The 18,376-nt window shown below is 45.4% G+C and overlaps 1 protein-coding gene across 1 annotated transcript; it reads left to right on the forward strand.

Moving 5' to 3' along the window:
• Positions 1–4,427: 4,427 nt before the first annotated feature.
• Positions 4,428–6,722, forward strand: LOC115019740 (gastrula zinc finger protein XlCGF8.2DB-like). The gene is given in 3 exon segments (XM_029449288.1): positions 4,428–4,729; positions 4,731–4,865; positions 4,868–6,722. Coding segments are annotated over 3 exon segments (978 nt in total). The 5' UTR covers positions 4,428–4,438; the 3' UTR covers positions 5,420–6,722.
• The last annotated feature ends 11,654 nt before the right edge of the window (positions 6,723–18,376 follow it).

An 18,376-nucleotide genomic window follows, 5' to 3' on the forward strand; every position in this document is an offset into this window, starting at 1 on the left:
CCAAGGCTGCGTTCTTTCTTCTCTGCTCTTCTCCCTGTACACTAACAGCTGCACCTCCAGTCACCGGTCCGTCAAGCTCTTGAAGTTCGTGGACGACACCACCCTCATCGGACTCATCTCTGGCGGGGATGAGTCGGCCTACAGGTAGGAGATTGACCAACTGGTGACCTGGTGCAGTGTGAACCACTTGGAGCTCAACGCTCTAAAGACAGTGGAGATGATAGTGAACTTCAGGAAGTGCCCAGCCACACCTTCCCCAATCACCCTGTGTGACTCCCCTGTGGACACAGTGGAGTCCTTACGCTTCCTGGGCACCATTATCGCCCAGGACCTGAAGTGGGAGCTGAATATCACCTCCCTCATCAAAAAAGCACAGCAAAGGATGTACTTCCTGCGGCAGCTGAGGAAATTCAACCTGCCAAAGACGATGATGGTGTACTTCTATACTGCCATCATCGAGTCCATCCAAACCTCCTCCATCACCACACTGCTGCCACTGACCGGGACAAGGTCAGACTGCAGCGTGTCATTCGCTCTGCAGAGAAGGTTATCAGCTGCAATCTGCCATCCCTCCAGGACCTGTATGTCTCCAGGACCCGGAAGCGTGCAGGTAAGATTGCAGCTGACCCCTCCCACCCTGGACACAGACCTTTTGAGTCACTTCCATCCGGCAGGAGGCTGCGGTCCATCAGGACCAAAACCTCTCGCCATAAAAACAGTTTCCTCCCCTCTGCAGTTGGCCTCATCAACAAGGCCAGAGACCCCCCCCCTGACACCGTCTCTCCCTCCCCCCTCTACACATTACATTAACGTAATGCTTATATTGTATATTGCACATTGTCTACAGTCTTTATTTTGTCCCTTCTGTCTATATTTTGTATATAATGCTAATTTTTTTATATATTTGACTATTAGCACCTACGTACCACAGCAAATTCTCTGTAGGTGAAAACTTATTTGGCAATAAAAAAAGAATCTGATTCTGATTAAAATATTTAATGAAACCATTCTTTAAACATTTTCCCTGAGTAAGCTCCTCTCATAGTACGGAAGAAATGTTAAATTGAGTAATGCAACGTGTTTGTTAATGTTCTATTTGTTGTGATTTAGGCAACTGTCCCAGGGCACTAAACCCTCAAATCAAATCAAATTTGTTTATATAGCCCAATATCACAAATTATACATTTGTCTCAGTGCTTTACAGACTGTACAGGATACGACACCCTCTGTCCTTACACCTTCACATCGCACAAGGAAAAACTTCCTAAAAGAAACCTCAGGGAGAGCAACTGAGGAGGGATCCCTCTCCCAGGACGGGCAGACGTGCAATAGATGTCATGTGTACAGGATAAACAACATAGTACAAATACAACATTTGACAGAAATGATGTTGTGTTGAAAAAAGAGAAAGTATGGATGAATCCAGGAAAATGTCAAAAAGGCTTCCCGTTGTCCAGCAGGACCAGGGCAGCAGGCGCAGCCACAATTCATGATCCAGACGTAAACTTTATCAGTGGCAACCTGCCACATGAAACACACAGAAACTCCGGGGAAGATGCCTCGGATGCTTTGTTAGTAACATACATTTGCATCAATGCATACAGATAGAGAGGGAGGGGAGGAGGAGAGAGGAAGAGAAGGAGAAGAGCAGGGACGTGTCCCCAGGCAGTCTAAGCCTATAGCAGCATAACTAGGGGCTGATCCAAGGCAAACCTGAGCCAGCCCTAACTATAAGCTTTATCAAAAAGGAAAGTCTTTAGCCTGCTCTTAAATGTGGAGAGGGTGTCTGCCTCCCGAACACAAACTGGAAGCTGGTTCCGCTGGAGAGGAGCTTGATAGTTGAAGGCTCTGGCTCCCATTGTACTCTTGGAGACTCTAGGAACTACAAGTAACCCTGCAGTCTGGGAGCGCAAAGCTCTAGTTGGTTTAAAAGGTACTATGAAATCTTTAAGATATGCTGGAGCCTGACCATTAATTGCTTCGTAAATCAGGAGAAGGATTTTGAATTCTATTCTGTACATACAGGAGTAATGTGATCCCGTTTCCTAGTTCTTGTCAATACATGTGCCGCTGCATTTTGGATAAATTTAAGAGTCTTAAGCGACCTTTTGGGACAACCTGATAACAATGAGTTGCAGTAATCCAGCCTTGAAGTAACAAATGCATGGACTAGTTTTTCTGCATCATTTTGAGAAAGGATGTGTCTTATTTTTGCAATGTTACGTCGATGAAAGAAGGCAGTCCTTGAGATTTGTTTTATGTGGGAGTTAAAAGACAGATCCTGATCAAAGATAACGCCAAGATTCCTTATGGTGGTGCTGGAGGCCAAATTAATGCAATCGAGGTGCCTTAAAAGCCCCATCTTAAGTGTACATCAGATAGTTTGCGCTAATGTGAGCAACCGCAATTATACACAACTAAATCAAAATATCAGTCAAAATCAAAGCATTCGGGTGAGCTTTAAATTTTCAAATCTCATATTTATTATCATAACAATAAATATGCTGCTTTATTAGAAAGCACCACTACTACTGCTACAACCGGTGTTGGAAGACGATCTTAATAATAATATAGTTTACAATAACGAATATGGAATTATTGTTTCTACCCTGTGGTGAAAAGTAACTACATTTACTCAGGAACTGTAATTCATTTTGAGTTACTTGTCATTGAGTATTTCCATTTTCTGCTACATTATAATTTTACTCTAATTCAGAGTGACTACTCTACATTATTTGATAACTCTATTGTTACTTCCAGATTCAGATAAATAACACAAAATATAATCAAGAAATACATTCAAATATTATTATACCAATAAGGGGGAAATTAACAAGCTACCAACCAGTATATAATGTATTATATACATACAGTATATATATATATATATATATACAGTGTATATATATATATATACAGTATATATATATATATATATATATATATATATATATATATATATATATATATATATATATATATATATATATATAATATATATATACATATATATAGATATATATAAGATATAATATACAGTATATATATACAGTAATATATATAAGTATATTATATATATATACAGTATATATATATATACGTATATATATTATAGTAATTATATATATATAATATAGATATATATATATAGATATATATAATATATCTAGATATATTATACTGTATATATATTATATACCTGATTATATATATAGTATTTATATTATATATTATCTATACAGTATATATATATCTATCGTATATCTCATCTATCAGTAATCCTATAGTATATATATATATATATAATATATCTACACACACAGTATATCTAATATGAATCATTGAAAAAAAGCCCCACATTTACCAGTTGTTTAGAAGTGATGTATGACTCCTTACTGTATTGATGCATTAATAATTATAATCCAATGATATACTATATATTATTTTGAAATGGCCCCATTCTGCATAATGATTACGATTACTTTTTGTATTGTAAGTATATTTTGGTGCTAATACTTTACTTAAGTCAAATTTTAATGCAGGACCTTTACTTGTAACTGAGTATTTCTACACTTGGTCCTGCTTTTTTATTATTAAGTACGAAGTAAAATATCTGAATACTTCTTTTTTTGGTGATTTTATTTGTATTTTATATGTTTAAAAAAATATATATTATTATATTTTTTTCATGTTGCCAAAATACTTAAATCCTTACTTTGTGATAATTACTTTGTACTGTGGTACTCTGTGCACGCGTCTTCGTCATTATAGTCTGACGTCACAACGGCTCGCCGGAAGGATGTAGTTATTTTGCTTTCTTTGAACAACACAGTACAGGCACTGTTAGCGTTAGCTCAGCTCTCTGGATGTATGAAACTAGCAGGGAGACGAAGCTGTAGTCGTTGCGTGGATGAATATTTGACTTACAGTTAAGCAACAATGTCTTCAGTTGAGTGTTTGAGAGAGTTTGTCAACGAGCGACTAAATGCTGCTGCTGAAGAAATATTCGGAGTTTTTCAAGAAGCTGTCGTCGAGTACGAGGCAGAGATCGATCGTCTGCGCAGACTGCTGGATGTCGTTTGGAAACCGGAAATAAAGTTGCACAGGATAGGTGAGTAAAACGTAATAACACAAAACGGAGGAATTGTATGTATATTTAACCCCTTGTGTTTTAATAGATTACGTTACTGGTACTAATTTGCTCGCATGTCTGCAGTAGTATCCTATTCCTTTGTTCTCTGTCCCTCCAGAGCTCCCACAGCAACATGTCTGTAAGGAGGAGGAGGTTCTCTCTGACCAGCAGCTCTGTATTCAGGAGAGGAACTCCAGTCTGGACCAAGAGGACCCAGAGCCTCCACAGATTAAAGAGGAGCAGGAGGAACTCTGCACCAGTCAGGAGGGAGAGCAGCTTGTACTGAAGCAGGAGACTGATACCTGTATGTTGACTCCTACTGATGAGGAAAGTGACCACCAGCTCCTCTCTCACAACTCTCATGTAGCTGAGAGCCAAGATCAGAAAGGAGGCAAGCATGGAGACTCAGGCTCAACTAGAAATGCAGAGCCACATCAACAGAATCAACATCACGAAAGCATAAGTCACAGTAACAATGTCGACAACCTTAACCTGTCAGAGATGCACTGTGATACTCATACAGGCAAACAGCCTTTAAAATGTGACGCATGTGGAAAAGACTTTAAGCATAAATGCTCACTAGAGAGACATCTGAGAAGCCCACACAGGTGAGAAGCCATATTCTTGTAAAACATGTGGGAAAGGATTTAAACAGAAATCAGCATTGACCTCTCATACAAGAATCCACACAGGTGAGAAGCCATATTCCTGCAACACGTGTGGGAAAAGATTTAATGCACAAATCATTCATTGACCTCTCATACAAGAATCCACACAGGTGAGATTCCATATTCTTGTAAAACATGTGGGAAAGGATTTAATAAGAAATCATCATTGACCTCTCATACAAGAATCCACACAGGTGAGATTCCATATTCTTGTAAAACATGTGGGAAAGGATTTAATAAGAAATCATCATTGACCTATCATACAAGAATCCACACAGGTGAGAGGCCATTTTCTTGTAAAACATGTGGGAAAAGATTTAATCACAATGTATCATTGACCTATCATACAAGAACCCACACAGGTGAGAGGCCATATTCTTGTAAAACATGTGGGAAAGGATTTAATAGAAAATCATCATTGACCTCTCATACAAGAATCCACACAGGTGAGAAGCCATATTCTTGTAAAACATGTGGGAAAGGATTTAAAAATAAATCGGCATTGACCACTCATACAAGAATCCACACAGGTGAGAAGCCATATTCTTGTAAAACATGTGGGAAAGGATTTAAACATAAATCAGCATTGACCTACTCATACAAGAATCCACACAGGTGAGAAGCCATATTCTTGTAAAACATGCAAAAAAAAATTCCGGTCTAATAATAATTTGAAAGACCACATGAGAACGCACATGGGGGGAAAGCTGCATCACTGCAGCACAGAGGTTCCAGAGATTAAAGAGTAACAGGAGGAACTAAAATGAGTTTGACACTCCTGACTTCAGGGTTACACTCTGTAATAAGTGTTTGATCATACACTATTTCTACACACTACCTCAGCAATGAGGTCACTGAGTTTTTTTCATTGTTAGAGGAAGATTGTCTGTTTTGGGTTATTGGATTGCAATGGGATAGTGCTTGATCACCTGAACGTGTAAATGTAGCAGAGATATGGATGGTGGGATGCTGGGCTAAAGAAGCTTGTGCGTAATGCATACTGGTACATGCAGGCAGTCCCTGCACGGCTCCGCGAGCAGGAGAACTCAGCTTTAGGATTCAGGGGGATCTATTTGCAGAAATGGAATATAGTATTCATAACTATGTTTTCTTTCATCTATAATCACATGAAACTAAGAATTGTTGTGTTTTCATTAGATTAGAACGAGCCCTTCATATCTACATGAGGAGCGTGTCCACTTCCACTGAGACCCCCATGTAGCCTCTTTAGTATCCCAGAACAGACGAACCAAACTCTGGCTCTAGAAAAGGTCTTTCGTGTTTTTACGTTACCGGAAGCCACTGTAGGTTCTCACAACACTTGGAAAAGGAGGTGGGCAGAGGAGTATTCAGTTAGTTGCACCTGCAACCTCACCGCTAGATGCCACTAAATCCTACACACTGGACCTTTCTAAGGGGACAGTTAATGTTGTAACTGACCATGATGAACAAACTGTTGACCAAGATGAATGTTACTGCATTGTATGCAACTTTTTAATTGAACAACGGTGACACTGAGCATGGGTGATTGTAGCAACACTGTTAATATCATTTGTTATACTGCTGCACATTGTTTGAAGACTGACTGTGACAGAACATATTGCTGTAAAGGCCAGAAGCTATAGAAGCTTAAAGAGAACGTATTCATATCACACATGTTTGTTACCAAGGTAGAATGGTGCATCACATTTTACGGTTTGTAAATAATGAATGTGTGTATACATTGTCTTTAAGTAATTTCTTTCTAAATGCTGCAAACATATTGTGATTTTAAACATGTGTATACCAATCAAATGTTAATGTTCATTAATATTTTCTTATTTGTTTTTTCAGTTTTAATTCTTTTCGTAAATGCATTTGTATGAACATGGAAATAATGTTATGTGTTGTATTTCATGCCAAGTAATTACAATAAATGTATTTACTTCCCTTAAAGATCACCTTTATATCTCTCGCCTAATTTCTATTTCAGTTCTCTTGTATTTCAGTTATTTTATACATAGAAATACACAATCAAAGAAGTTACAAGTACACTGGCTGCATATTTATGAACAGAGAAATGAGCTAACATGTTAATTCAGCTTCACCAGCAACAGCATGCTGATGGACCAGCATCAGTAATGGAACTAGCTGGTAGACCAGCACCGCTGGTTGAGAGAGGCTTTCTAGCCCTCTCAGAGAGTAGATTGATTTAATACTTTTTATTAGAGAATGGGTCGAGGGATGGGGATGAACTCTGACATTTTTTTATTATTTGGATGCAAACCTCCTTTGAAAAAAAACAACAAAGAAGAAGACATCCAAAATTACATCTGCAGTAGAAAAAGTGGAAGAATGAGAATTCAAACCATCAATTTAATAATCACATTCCATTCTAAGGCACTCGTGTGAGACCAGGTATGCCTTTCTCCGGCTAATTATCCCAGACACCAGACCCCAGCGATGCGGGCTCCCCGGAAAACTCTCTGTGAAGTGTGGTGGTGTAGTCTCTGGAATCTCCGCCCTCTGTGGAGCAAGTTGTTGTCGGATTATATTGATATCCCAGTCAAAGTGGCTCTCATCAACGCAAGATCCTTATCCAATCACACTTTTATCCTCTTGCTTATTTCTTACTGGTGACAGAAATCTGGCTTAACACTGGTGAGCTTGCTCCACTTGTTGAACTCTTTTCCAACGATTGTAACTTTTTCAGACCTCCAGCCGGGGCAGGGAGTCTAGCTGCTGTGTTTAAGAAACATTTTAACTGCCGCATACTGAATGCTGATAATTTCCCAACCTTCGCAATGCAATTAATTAAAGCAGGTTGGGTCAATCACCTCTTAATTTCTCTTGTCTATCGTCCACCAAAAATACATAAGACTTTGTCACTCAATTTGCTGACTTCCTCTTGAACACTATGCTTCTTGGAGATTTTAATATTCATGTCTGCTGTCTTGAATTTATGCATCTGGTTGAGTCTTTAAATCTTGCTCTGCTTTCCACCAGATCTACTCACAACCTAGGCGCTGTTATCAGTGTTATTGTCTGTTTTTCTGATCTGCAATATGGAAATAGTTATGCTTCCCTTTCTGCCAAATCATGGAAAAATTCAATATGACCTTTCACTGTTATGCTGATGACACACAGCCATATCTCCTCCTGAAACCAAAAGACTGGTCAAATCTTATGAGTCTCAAGTTGTCCTTTTTGCCCCCCTTGAATCCATCAAAGTGATTAACAACAGTATTGGCAACCTGTCCACCCTTGTCAAATCACAAGTCAAAAAACTTGGTGATGATATTTGAGCCCGCCTTTAAGTTTGACAATCAGGTCAATGCATTAGTTAAAGCCATTTTTTTCAGCTTAGGACTATTTCCAAATTCAAGCCATTTTTTTACAGCCAATGATCTTGAGAAAGTCAACCACACCTAGACTACTTCAACTCCCTGTATACTGGGATCAGTCAGTCACCCCTGTCCCGCATGCAACTGGTCCAGAACACTGCAGCCAGGCTTCTGATAGTTACCCGGAAGAGGGACCATATTACCCCCTGTTGTGGCATCTCTCTCTGGCTCATCTCTGGCTGCCAGTGCGGTTCTGAATCGATTTTAAGCTTCTGCTGTTTGTGTATAATGCCGCAAATGGTCAGGGCCCCTCCTATATTGACCGTGCCTTTTGTACAGCCTTCTTCAGCAGTCTTTACTTTTTCTTTTCATTTGATCCATCCATTTTTACATTCTTGCCTTATCTAACCCCTCCTCTCTGCTTTTTCCTGTGTGTGTGTGACTTTCTTCCCTTCAGATCAGCACCTGGTTGGTTGCAGCAGAGTGTCTGAACTCAGTGTTACTTGAAGATATTGGTTGATTGTTGTTGAGGCATGGAGAAAAGTACAGGAGATATTTTAGGGGAAGTGGGGTGCTTTTCATTGAAGTTGACACTGGTCCACAGAAAGTTTTACAAGCCAGATAGAACATATGGTCACACTTCTTCTATCTCTGTTTTTCACATTCAAACTCAATTTGTATTTCAGACACACACAAGCACAAACCATAAGGTAAAAGAGAATGAATCTGAAAATATAAACTGTCAAAGGCAATAATAAGGAAAAGGCTGCTCTCTAGTGGTTATGTTGATCAATAACAGTTTCACTGTATGTCAGGTACAAATAATGTGGGCATACTGCAGGTAAAAATCACAACATGTGTTTTAAAATCAAACAAGTCCATTTGTTGTCGTTGTTTTCTCATTGAACAAAGGCTATGATTTAGTCAACACTTTTGGTTTTAAAGTTGTTGTTTTTTTGACTCAGCTACCACGTCATGGACCACCTGATTCCTGTATACAGACAGAAACTAACGCTCTGTGAAACTGTTGTGAGGACATCGAAGAAGTGGACCAGTGAGGCTGTGGAGGATCTTCAGGCATGTTTGGACTGTACTGACTAGGATGTTTTTAGGTCTAATACCAAAAGTCTGGATGAGTACACAGAGGCTGTGACGTCAGCTGTGTACCATCACGCACCAGGGTGAGTTACAACAATGACAAACCCTGGTTCACAGCCAAACTCAGGCAATTACGGTTGGCAAAAGAGGAAGCATTCAAGAGTGGGGACAGCGAAAGGTTTATAGAGTCAAAGTATAAGTTTAGCAAGGCAGTGAGAGAAGCTAAACGACAGTACTCTCAGAAACTTCAACACTATAAACCTAGAGCCCCCCACTCCATGAGTGATTCGTGCCCCGCCAATGAACTGAATGAGTTCTACTGTCGCTTTGAAAGACAATGGGACAGACCTGACACAATCCCCTGCGACACTCTTCATCAGGTCCATCCCAGGATGTTTTGTTTGTCTCTTGTTGTCAGTTCGTCTACGTACTTTGATGTCAAGAGTTCCAGCATTGGTCCCATCTTCCCGTCTTCCCGTCTTCCCGTCTTCCCGTTTCCCAAGTGTTTGATTCCCCGGCTTCCTCGACCTTGTTTCCCCGACTCGATTCTGTTGTTGCTGTACATGTCAGTTTTGGACCTGCAGAAAGATGAGCAACTTTAGGTGTAAGCAAACCATTTTCCATGTGTCATTCCCTGCTACTGTCATGTCCCCAGACTGTACAGGACAGTTCATGGCCATTTGATCTAATCTTCATATGAGTGACCCAGAGAAAACAGGAGCAATAGGAACAGTCACTGGCAGTACCATCAAGACCTCTGCATGTGAAGGGACACTCAGAGAGGAGAGAATTACCCTGTGTGGGGGAATACGCCTGGACATATTTTCTATTTTATGGCCTGTGTTTGCAGATGTAAGAGTAAAAGACTCAAAACATTTGCTGGAAATAGTTGTATACATTTCAAACTTCAAATGTAACATGTTAAATCTCTTATTCATGTACAATTGCAGTGTTTTTTGTTCTCTAAACCACCAAACTCAAATTCCGCTTTTGTGTTTCTCTTCATTTTAAATTATTATTACACTCTCATAACATGCAATAAATTGACTGCCTGATATGGAAAGTTCTAGGTATTGTTGGAAAATGGGCAAAAGCACTTACTCACAGGACATTTTCTGACATTTTTATAGTCAAAATAAGCAAAAAGGTCCAAGCGAAAATGTTGAGGCTTTTTAGGCTTAGGTGTTATAGGGTTAATGACGTTCTCCGGGACATGCTTCATCAATTTTTTCACCAGATGAGGAGACCCACATTCAGCACGTCGGTCAAGTGTTATGACGCCTTCTCGACAACCTGCTGTTTGTCAAAGCGGAGAAATGTGAGTTCTGGGATTTATCATCGCTGAGGATAGCATTCGAATGGATGAGGTGAAGGTCAGTGCGGTCACTCAGTGGCCTACCCCCACCAGTCGGAAGCTGGTACAAAGATTCCTGGGGTTTTCAAACTTTTACCGAAGATTTATTAGGAATTACAGCACTGTCGCAGCGCCCCTACACACCTTGACATCGCTTTCTGTCAACTTCTTTTGGAATGAGGGGGCTGAGAAGGCATTCCAACGACTGAAGACAAGCTTCGTTTCCGCTCCCATCCTGATCTTGCCAGATCCCCAGAGACAGTTTGTGGTGGAGGTGGACGCGTCAGATATGGGGGTTGGAGCAGTTCTGTCCCAACGATCTGTTTCGGACAATAAATTGCACCCATGTGCATTTTTGTCCAAGAAGCTGTCACCGGCAGAAAGAAATTACGATGTCGGCAACAGGGAGTTACTTGCCCTTAAGGTGGCGCTCGAGGAGTGGCGACACTGGCTGGAAGCAGCAGAGCAGCCATTCCTGGTTCTTACGGACCACAAGAACTTGCAGTACATTCGATCGGTGAAGAAACTAAATTCCCAGCAAGCCCGATGGGCTTTGTTTTTCACCCACTTCAAGTTCACACTAACCTATCGGCAGGGGTCTAAGAACATTAAGGCGGACGCACTATCCCGCCTTTTTGATCCCAACCCGACCCCCAGACACCCTTCATTCGTGTTGCCGCCTTCTCGTGTTGTAGGAGCGGTAACCTGGGGAATCGAGGAGGAGGTAAGAAAGGCCAATATTGTCATGAGCCCTCTCCCTGCCTGGTAACACCACTAATTGTTTTCAATTACCTCCACCTGTCTCTGCTCCACCCTCGTTAACTTACCAGCTGCACTGCATTTACTACTCATCATGCCCTGTATAGAAAGCCCTGTTTTTCAGTCCACACTTGTCAGATCATCTACAAGCCTACATTGGAAATCCTGCCTGCCTGCTTGCCTGCCTACCTACCTACCTACCTACCTACCTACCTACCTACCTACCTACCTACCTGTCTGCTTTCAACTCTGACTCCTGATCTGTGATCTACTACTACTCTGATCTCCAGCCCCGGTAAACCCGACTTGCCTTCCGCCTTACGACTACGAGTTTAGAATATCCCTGAACTGTACTACTGCCGTGCCTCATTCGGCCCTGTTGTGTGTGTGTTTTCAATAAAACCTTGATCTCGAAATTGCGCTCCTGGGTCCTCGTCTGTCTGTCCTGACAGAATGATCTGACCATCATGGACCCAGCGCACGCTCAGACCAGCATGCAGGTAGAGACTGAGATGTCTGTCCTACAGCAACTGGAACGCACTGAGGGAGACATCAATCGGATGACCGGCGATATCGCTTCCCTGCTCCAACTCAGCCAACAACAACAATTTAACCAGCAACAACCACTACTAGCCCACGTCCTGCTGCTACTCACCAATGCGGCCACTCCTGCTTCGTCTGTTCCAGTACCGTCTGCCCTACTCCATCCCGCTGTTGTGTCTTCTCCAGCTGCTTCAGGGTCCAACGCTGCAGTTCCGGCAGTACCGCCTCCAGAACCGAGGATTGGCCATCCGGAACGCGTTGACGGTGACCCGAAGCAGATTCGAGCCTTCCTGACAGGCTGCCGAGTGCAGTTCGCATTACAGCCCAGGACCTTCTCGACGGAGGGAGCCAGGGTGGGTTACGTCATTACCCATCTCACCGGCCGAGCTCGGTTGTGGGGAGCGGCAGAGTTCGACCGGCAGACCCCAGCCTGTGCCTCCTTCAGTGCCTTCGAAGAGGAGATGTTAAAGGTCTTTGACTTAGGTTCAACAACAACCGAAGCATCACAGGCACTGCTGACCACCCGCCAGGGCAATCGGACGGTGGCAGACTTCTCCATAGACTTTCGTACCCTGGCAAGTCGCAGCTCGTGGAACTCCGAGGCACTGGTGCACGCCTTCCTCCACAGCCTGGCGGACTACATTAAAGATGAGCTCGTCTCTCATGAGCAGCCCAAGACACTTGATTACGCCATTGCCGTTCGCATTGATCGGCGTATCCAGACCCGCAGAAGAGAGAGAGGGCGTCTGAGTCAACCAGCCATCCGCATTCGGGGGGAGTCCTCCAAGTTCCAGCCCCCGCCTGTCAAGCCCGTCAAAAGCCGCAGCTCACCAGGTGTAGGGGAGATCCGGGTGAGCTCAATACATCTTCAGTCTCCCCCCATCCGAAAACCCCTGCTTCAGCTCCGCCTTCGACTTTCCGACACAACTCACACCCTGGCCGCCCTAGTAGATTCTGGAGCCGAAACAAACATAATGGACACAGAGCTCGCGCGGCAACTGCACGAGCCCTGGATGGACACCGTCTCGGCACCATCACTCACATCACGGCCCCTGTGACAATTCTGCTGTCAGGAAACCACCAGGAGTCCATCCAGTTTCATCTCCTACCCTCACCCGGCCAACCACTTTCCGTGGCTCCGTCTTCATAACCCCCAACTGGACTGGGAAACAGGCACAATATGCGAGTGGGGGAGGGGCTGCCATCGGACCTGCCTAAAGGGAGCCATCTTGCCAATCGACCGGGGAGCTTCCAGCACCGCCCCCGACATATCCAATGTTCCCTGCCTGTTATCACAACTTGAGAGAGGTGTTCAACAAGTCCAAGGCCACGTCTCTGCCACCACACAGACCATATGACTGCGCCATCGACCTTCTGCCTGGCACCACACCCCCGAAGGGCTGTCTCTACTCGCTGTCAGCCCCAGAAAGAAAAGCCATGGAGGACTACATAAACGACTCACTGGCCACCGGCATAATCCGTCCATTATCTTCCCCCGCGGGAGCGGGATTCTTCTTTGTCGGAAAGAAGGATGGCTCTCTCCGTCCGTGCATCGATTACCGGGGCTTGAACGACATTACAGTGAAGAATCGTTATCCTCTACCCCTACTCTCCTCTGCCTTTGAACTGCTGCAAGGGGCCACAGTGTTCACCAAGCTAGACCTGCGGAATGCCTACCATCTGGTGCGGATGAGAGAGGGTGACGAGTGGAAGACTGCGTTCAACACTCCAACAGGACACTACGAATATCTCGTCATCCCGTTCGGTCTCACCAATGCCCCGGGAGTGTTCCAGGCGCTGGTAAACGACATCCTCAGAGACATGCTCAATAAGTTTGTTTTCGTTTACCTTGACGACATTTTGATCTTTTCAAAAACTCAGACAGAACACACTCACCATGTCCAGTTGGTGCTACGCCGGTTGCTGGAGAACTCTCTCTTCGTGAAGGCAGAGAAGTGCGAGTTCCACGCCAAGTCTGTCTCATTCCTGGGTTATGTGGTGACCGAAGGCAGCGTTCAAATGGATCCTGCAAAGGTGTCTGCTGTGGTGTCGTGGCCGGTTCCAGAGACCCGTAAGAAACTGCAGCAGTTCCTGGGGTTCGCCAACTTTTATAGGAGATTCATCCGGGGTTACGGCACAGTGGCAGCACCACTCACTGCGCTGACCAGCGTGAAACAGCCGTTTCAGTGGACAGCAGCCGCTGACAGAGCCTTCAAGACCCTCAAAGCTCGTTTCACCTCAGGCCCTATTCTCCAAATGCCTGACGCTGGACGCCAGTTTGTGGTGGAGGTGGATGCTTCGGATGTAGGAGTTGGAGCGGTGCTTTCCCAACGAGCAGCAGAGGATGGCAAGATGCACCCCTGTGCCTTTTACTCCCGTAGACTGACTCCAGCAGAATGCAACTACGACATCGGCAACCGCGAGCTACTGGCCGCCAAGCTCGCCCTCGAGGAGTGGCGCCACTGGTTGGAGGGGTCTAAAGTTCCGTTTGTGGTCTGGACAGACCATAAAAACCTGGAGTATATCCAGACAGCCAGGAGGCTGAACTCCCGCCAGCGTCGGTGGTCATTATTCTTCACCCGTTTTAACTTCACGCTCTCCTACCGTCCTGGCTCCCGCAATATCAAGCCCGACGCACTCTCCAGGATGTTTCAGAAGGATGAGGCATCCAATGAGGAGTCGACAACCATCCTCCCAAGCCCCTGTGTTGTTGCTGCCTTGACCTGGGACATTGAGGAGCAGGTCAGAGAAGCCATCCGGAATCTGCCGGGCCCCAGTGCATGCCCCTCTAACCGTCTCTTTGTCCCAGCAGATCTGAGGTCTCAGGTGATTCAGTGGGGGCACGACTCTCGCCTGGCCTGTCACCCCGGAATCACACACACCCTCCATCTGCTCTCCCAATGTTTCTGGTGGCCGTTGATGAGAAAAGATATCCAGGAGTTTGTTAGAGCTTGCCCCACTTGCAACCAGCACAAGACCCCCAGTCAGCCCCCAGCTGGGTTACTCCAGCCTCTGCCAGTGCCCATGCGACCCTGGTCCCATATCTCCCTGGACTTCGTTACGGGCCTTCCGCTATCTGAAGGAAACACTGTCGTCCTCACCATCGTTGACCGTTTCAGTAAAATGACCCACTTCGTGCCCCTCCCAAAGCTGCCAACTGCAAAGGAGACCGCCCGGGTGGTCTTGGAACATGTGTTTCGAGTCCATGGTCTGCCCAGGGATATTGTGTCAGACCGAGGCCCTCAATTCTCTGCGGCCTTCTGGAAGGAATTCTGCGGCCTTCTGGAAGGAATTCTGCAACCTTCTTGGGGCCACCGCCAGTCTGTCATCGGGATTCCACCCACAGTCGAATGGTCAAACGGAGCGCATGAACCAGGAGCTGGAGAAGGCACTGAGGTGTGTGACCTCACGCAACCCCCGTGCTTGGGCCCAACATCTTCTCTGGGTAGAATATGCCCACAACTCACTCACCAGTTCTGCCACCGGACTCTCCCCCTTTCAATGTGTTTATGGATATCAACCACCTCTGTTTACCAGTCAGGAGGGAGATGCTACCTGTCCCTCTGCGCTCGCCTATGCCCGCCGCTGCCGCCGCACATGGGCCCAGGCTCGCGCCACACTCCTGAAGTCCAGTGCAAGCTATGCTATCGGAGCTAACCGGAGGAGGACCCCAGCACCAGTTTACCATGTCGGACAGAAGGTCTGGTTGTCGGCTCGAGATATACCACTGCGGGTGGAGTCGCGGAAACTGGCGCCTCGCTTCATTGGACCCTTTCCCATACAGAGGGTCATCAGCCCTACGGCAGTCCGACTACTGCTACCCAAGATCATGAAGGTACATCCCACCTTCCACGTCTCCAAGCTCAGACCTGTACATGAGAACCCACTGGTCCCAGCAGCACCACCGCCTCCTCCTCCGCGCTTCCTCGACGGTGGCCCCGTCTACACGGTCCGGCGACTGCTCCGCTCTCGACTAAGGGGTAGGGGCATCCAATATCTGGTGGACTGGGAGGGTTATGGTCCTGAAGAGAGGTCTTGGGTTCCCACTGGAAGAATTGTGAATCCGGCCCTCATCACTGAATTCCATCGCCAACACCCTGACCAGCCATCTCTCTGACGGGGTCGGCGCAGGGCTTCTTGCCATGTAGATCCACTTCCAGGCCCTGCTACCCCTACTCCGGTGTCTAGTCCTGACCCTGAACCTGGTTCTGAGCTGGGGCCTGGAAAGCCCTGTTTTTCAGTCCACACTTGTCAGATCATCTGCAAGCCTACATCGGAAATCCTGCCTGCCTACCTGTCTGCTTTCAACTCTGACTCCTGATCTGTGATCTGTTACTACTACTCTGATCTCCAGCCCCGGTAAACCCGACTTGCCTTACGACTACGAGTTTAGAATATCCCTGAACTGTACTACTGCCGTGCCTCATTCGGCCCTGTTGTGTGTGTGTGTGTGTGTGTGTGTGTGTGTGTGTGTTTTCAATAAAACCTTGATCTCGAAATTGCGCTCCTGGGTCCTCGTCTGTCTGTCCTGATAAATATAGACATTCAGATTCCTGAGGGGGGTCACGATAATCGTCTGTTTATGCCAGAGCGGTTGTGCCCACAGGTGATTCATTGAGCCCATACATCCCTCGTTTCCTGTCATCCCGGGGTTCGGAGGACCCGACCCTGGATTACCCCTTGATACTTTGTATGATCAACTGTCTATGCGTGTACCATAGCAACTGCAAAGTTTTCAGTAAAGACTATTTCCATTCTACATTTATCTGCCTCTGTGTCGTGCAATTGAGTCCCACCTCCCTTCTGTCTTGATCGTACCGTTACAATCTTCTCAGTCCGAGGAACTCTCAAGGTCTTCTTATGCCCTGGGTTACTGCCTTTCAACACAACACCTGCTATTATAGCGGAATGGGCATCTTTTCTAAAGCATACCTTATCTGGTTATAGTCTAAACAAAGCTAGCACCCTGTGTGCCACAGTTCAAATCACTCTGTGTGCCACTCTTTTCAATCATGGACATGCATATAAATCTGATCAAAAGTATAAGAATATAACATCATACATAATAATGCGTACGGTTCATTAATCATGGTATAAAAGTACAAAAATATACATACATAGTAATGTGTATGTTACATGGATCAATATATAAAAGAACACCAACTTACATGGTGATGTGTACAGTACATACATCAAAGTATAAGAGTACAGTGTACATCTAAGATTAAGCAAGTGATACTCAGCTTAGTGATAAATTCATGTTTCCACGAATAGCAAGTAATACTAAGTTTGATGACAAATTCATGATTTCCACACATGCCACGTGCCAGCATGCTTCAAGGCTAAAAACAAGGATTACAGGACTAAATGACTACAGACCCGTCGCCCTGACCTCTATGGTAATGAAGTCCTTTGAGCGCCTTGTCCTGTCCCACCTCAAAAAAATCACAGACCCACTCCTGGACCCCCAGCAGTTTGCATACAGAGCCAACAGGTTTGTAGACGATACTGTCAACATGGCACTCCACTTCATTCTCCATTACCTGGATTCTGCAGGAACCTACGCCAGGATCCTGTTTGTGGACTTCATCTCTGCCTTCAACACCATCATCCCAGCTCTGCTACAAGACAAGCTCCCCCAGCTGAGTGTGCCTGACTCCACCTGCAGGTGAATCACAGACTTCCTGTCCGACAGGAGACAGCATATGAAGCTGGGGAAACATGTCTCTGACTTCCGGACCATCAGCACCGGATCCCCCCAAGGCTGCGTTCTTTCTTCTCTGCTCTTCTCCCTGTACACTAACAGCTGCACCTCCAGTCACCGGTCCGTCAAGCTCTTGAAGTTCGTGGACGACACCACCCTCATCGGACTCATCTCTGGCGGGGATGAGTCGGCCTACAGGTAGGAGATTGACCAACTGGTGACCTGGTGCAGTGTGAACCACTTGGAGCTCAACGCTCTAAAGACAGTGGAGATGATAGTGAACTTCAGGAAGTGCCCAGCCACACCTTCCCCAATCACCCTGTGTGACTCCCCTGTGGACACAGTGGAGTCCTTACGCTTCCTGGGCACCATTATCGCCCAGGACCTGAAGTGGGAGCTGAACATCACCTCCCTCATCAAAAAAGCATAGCAAAGGATGTACTTCCTGCGGCAGCTGAGGAAATTCAACCTGCCAAAGACGATGATGGTGTACTTCTATACTGCCATCATCGAGTCCATCCAAACCTCCTCCATCACCACACTGCTGCCACTGACCGGGACAAGGTCAGACTGCAGCGTGTCATTCGCTCTGCAGAGAAGGTTATCAGCTGCAATCTGCCATCCCTCCAGGACCTGTATGTCTCCAGGACCCGGAAGCGTGCAGGTAAGATTGCAGCTGACCCCTCCCACCCTGGACACAGACCTTTTGAGTCACTTCCATCCGGCAGGAGGCTGCGGTCCATCAGGACCAAAACCTCTCGCCATAAAAACAGTTTCCTCCCCTCTGCAGTTGGC

Source organism: Cottoperca gobio, chromosome 15 (genome assembly GCF_900634415.1).
Source record: "Cottoperca gobio chromosome 15, fCotGob3.1, whole genome shotgun sequence".
NCBI lineage: Eukaryota > Metazoa > Chordata > Actinopteri > Perciformes > Bovichtidae > Cottoperca > Cottoperca gobio.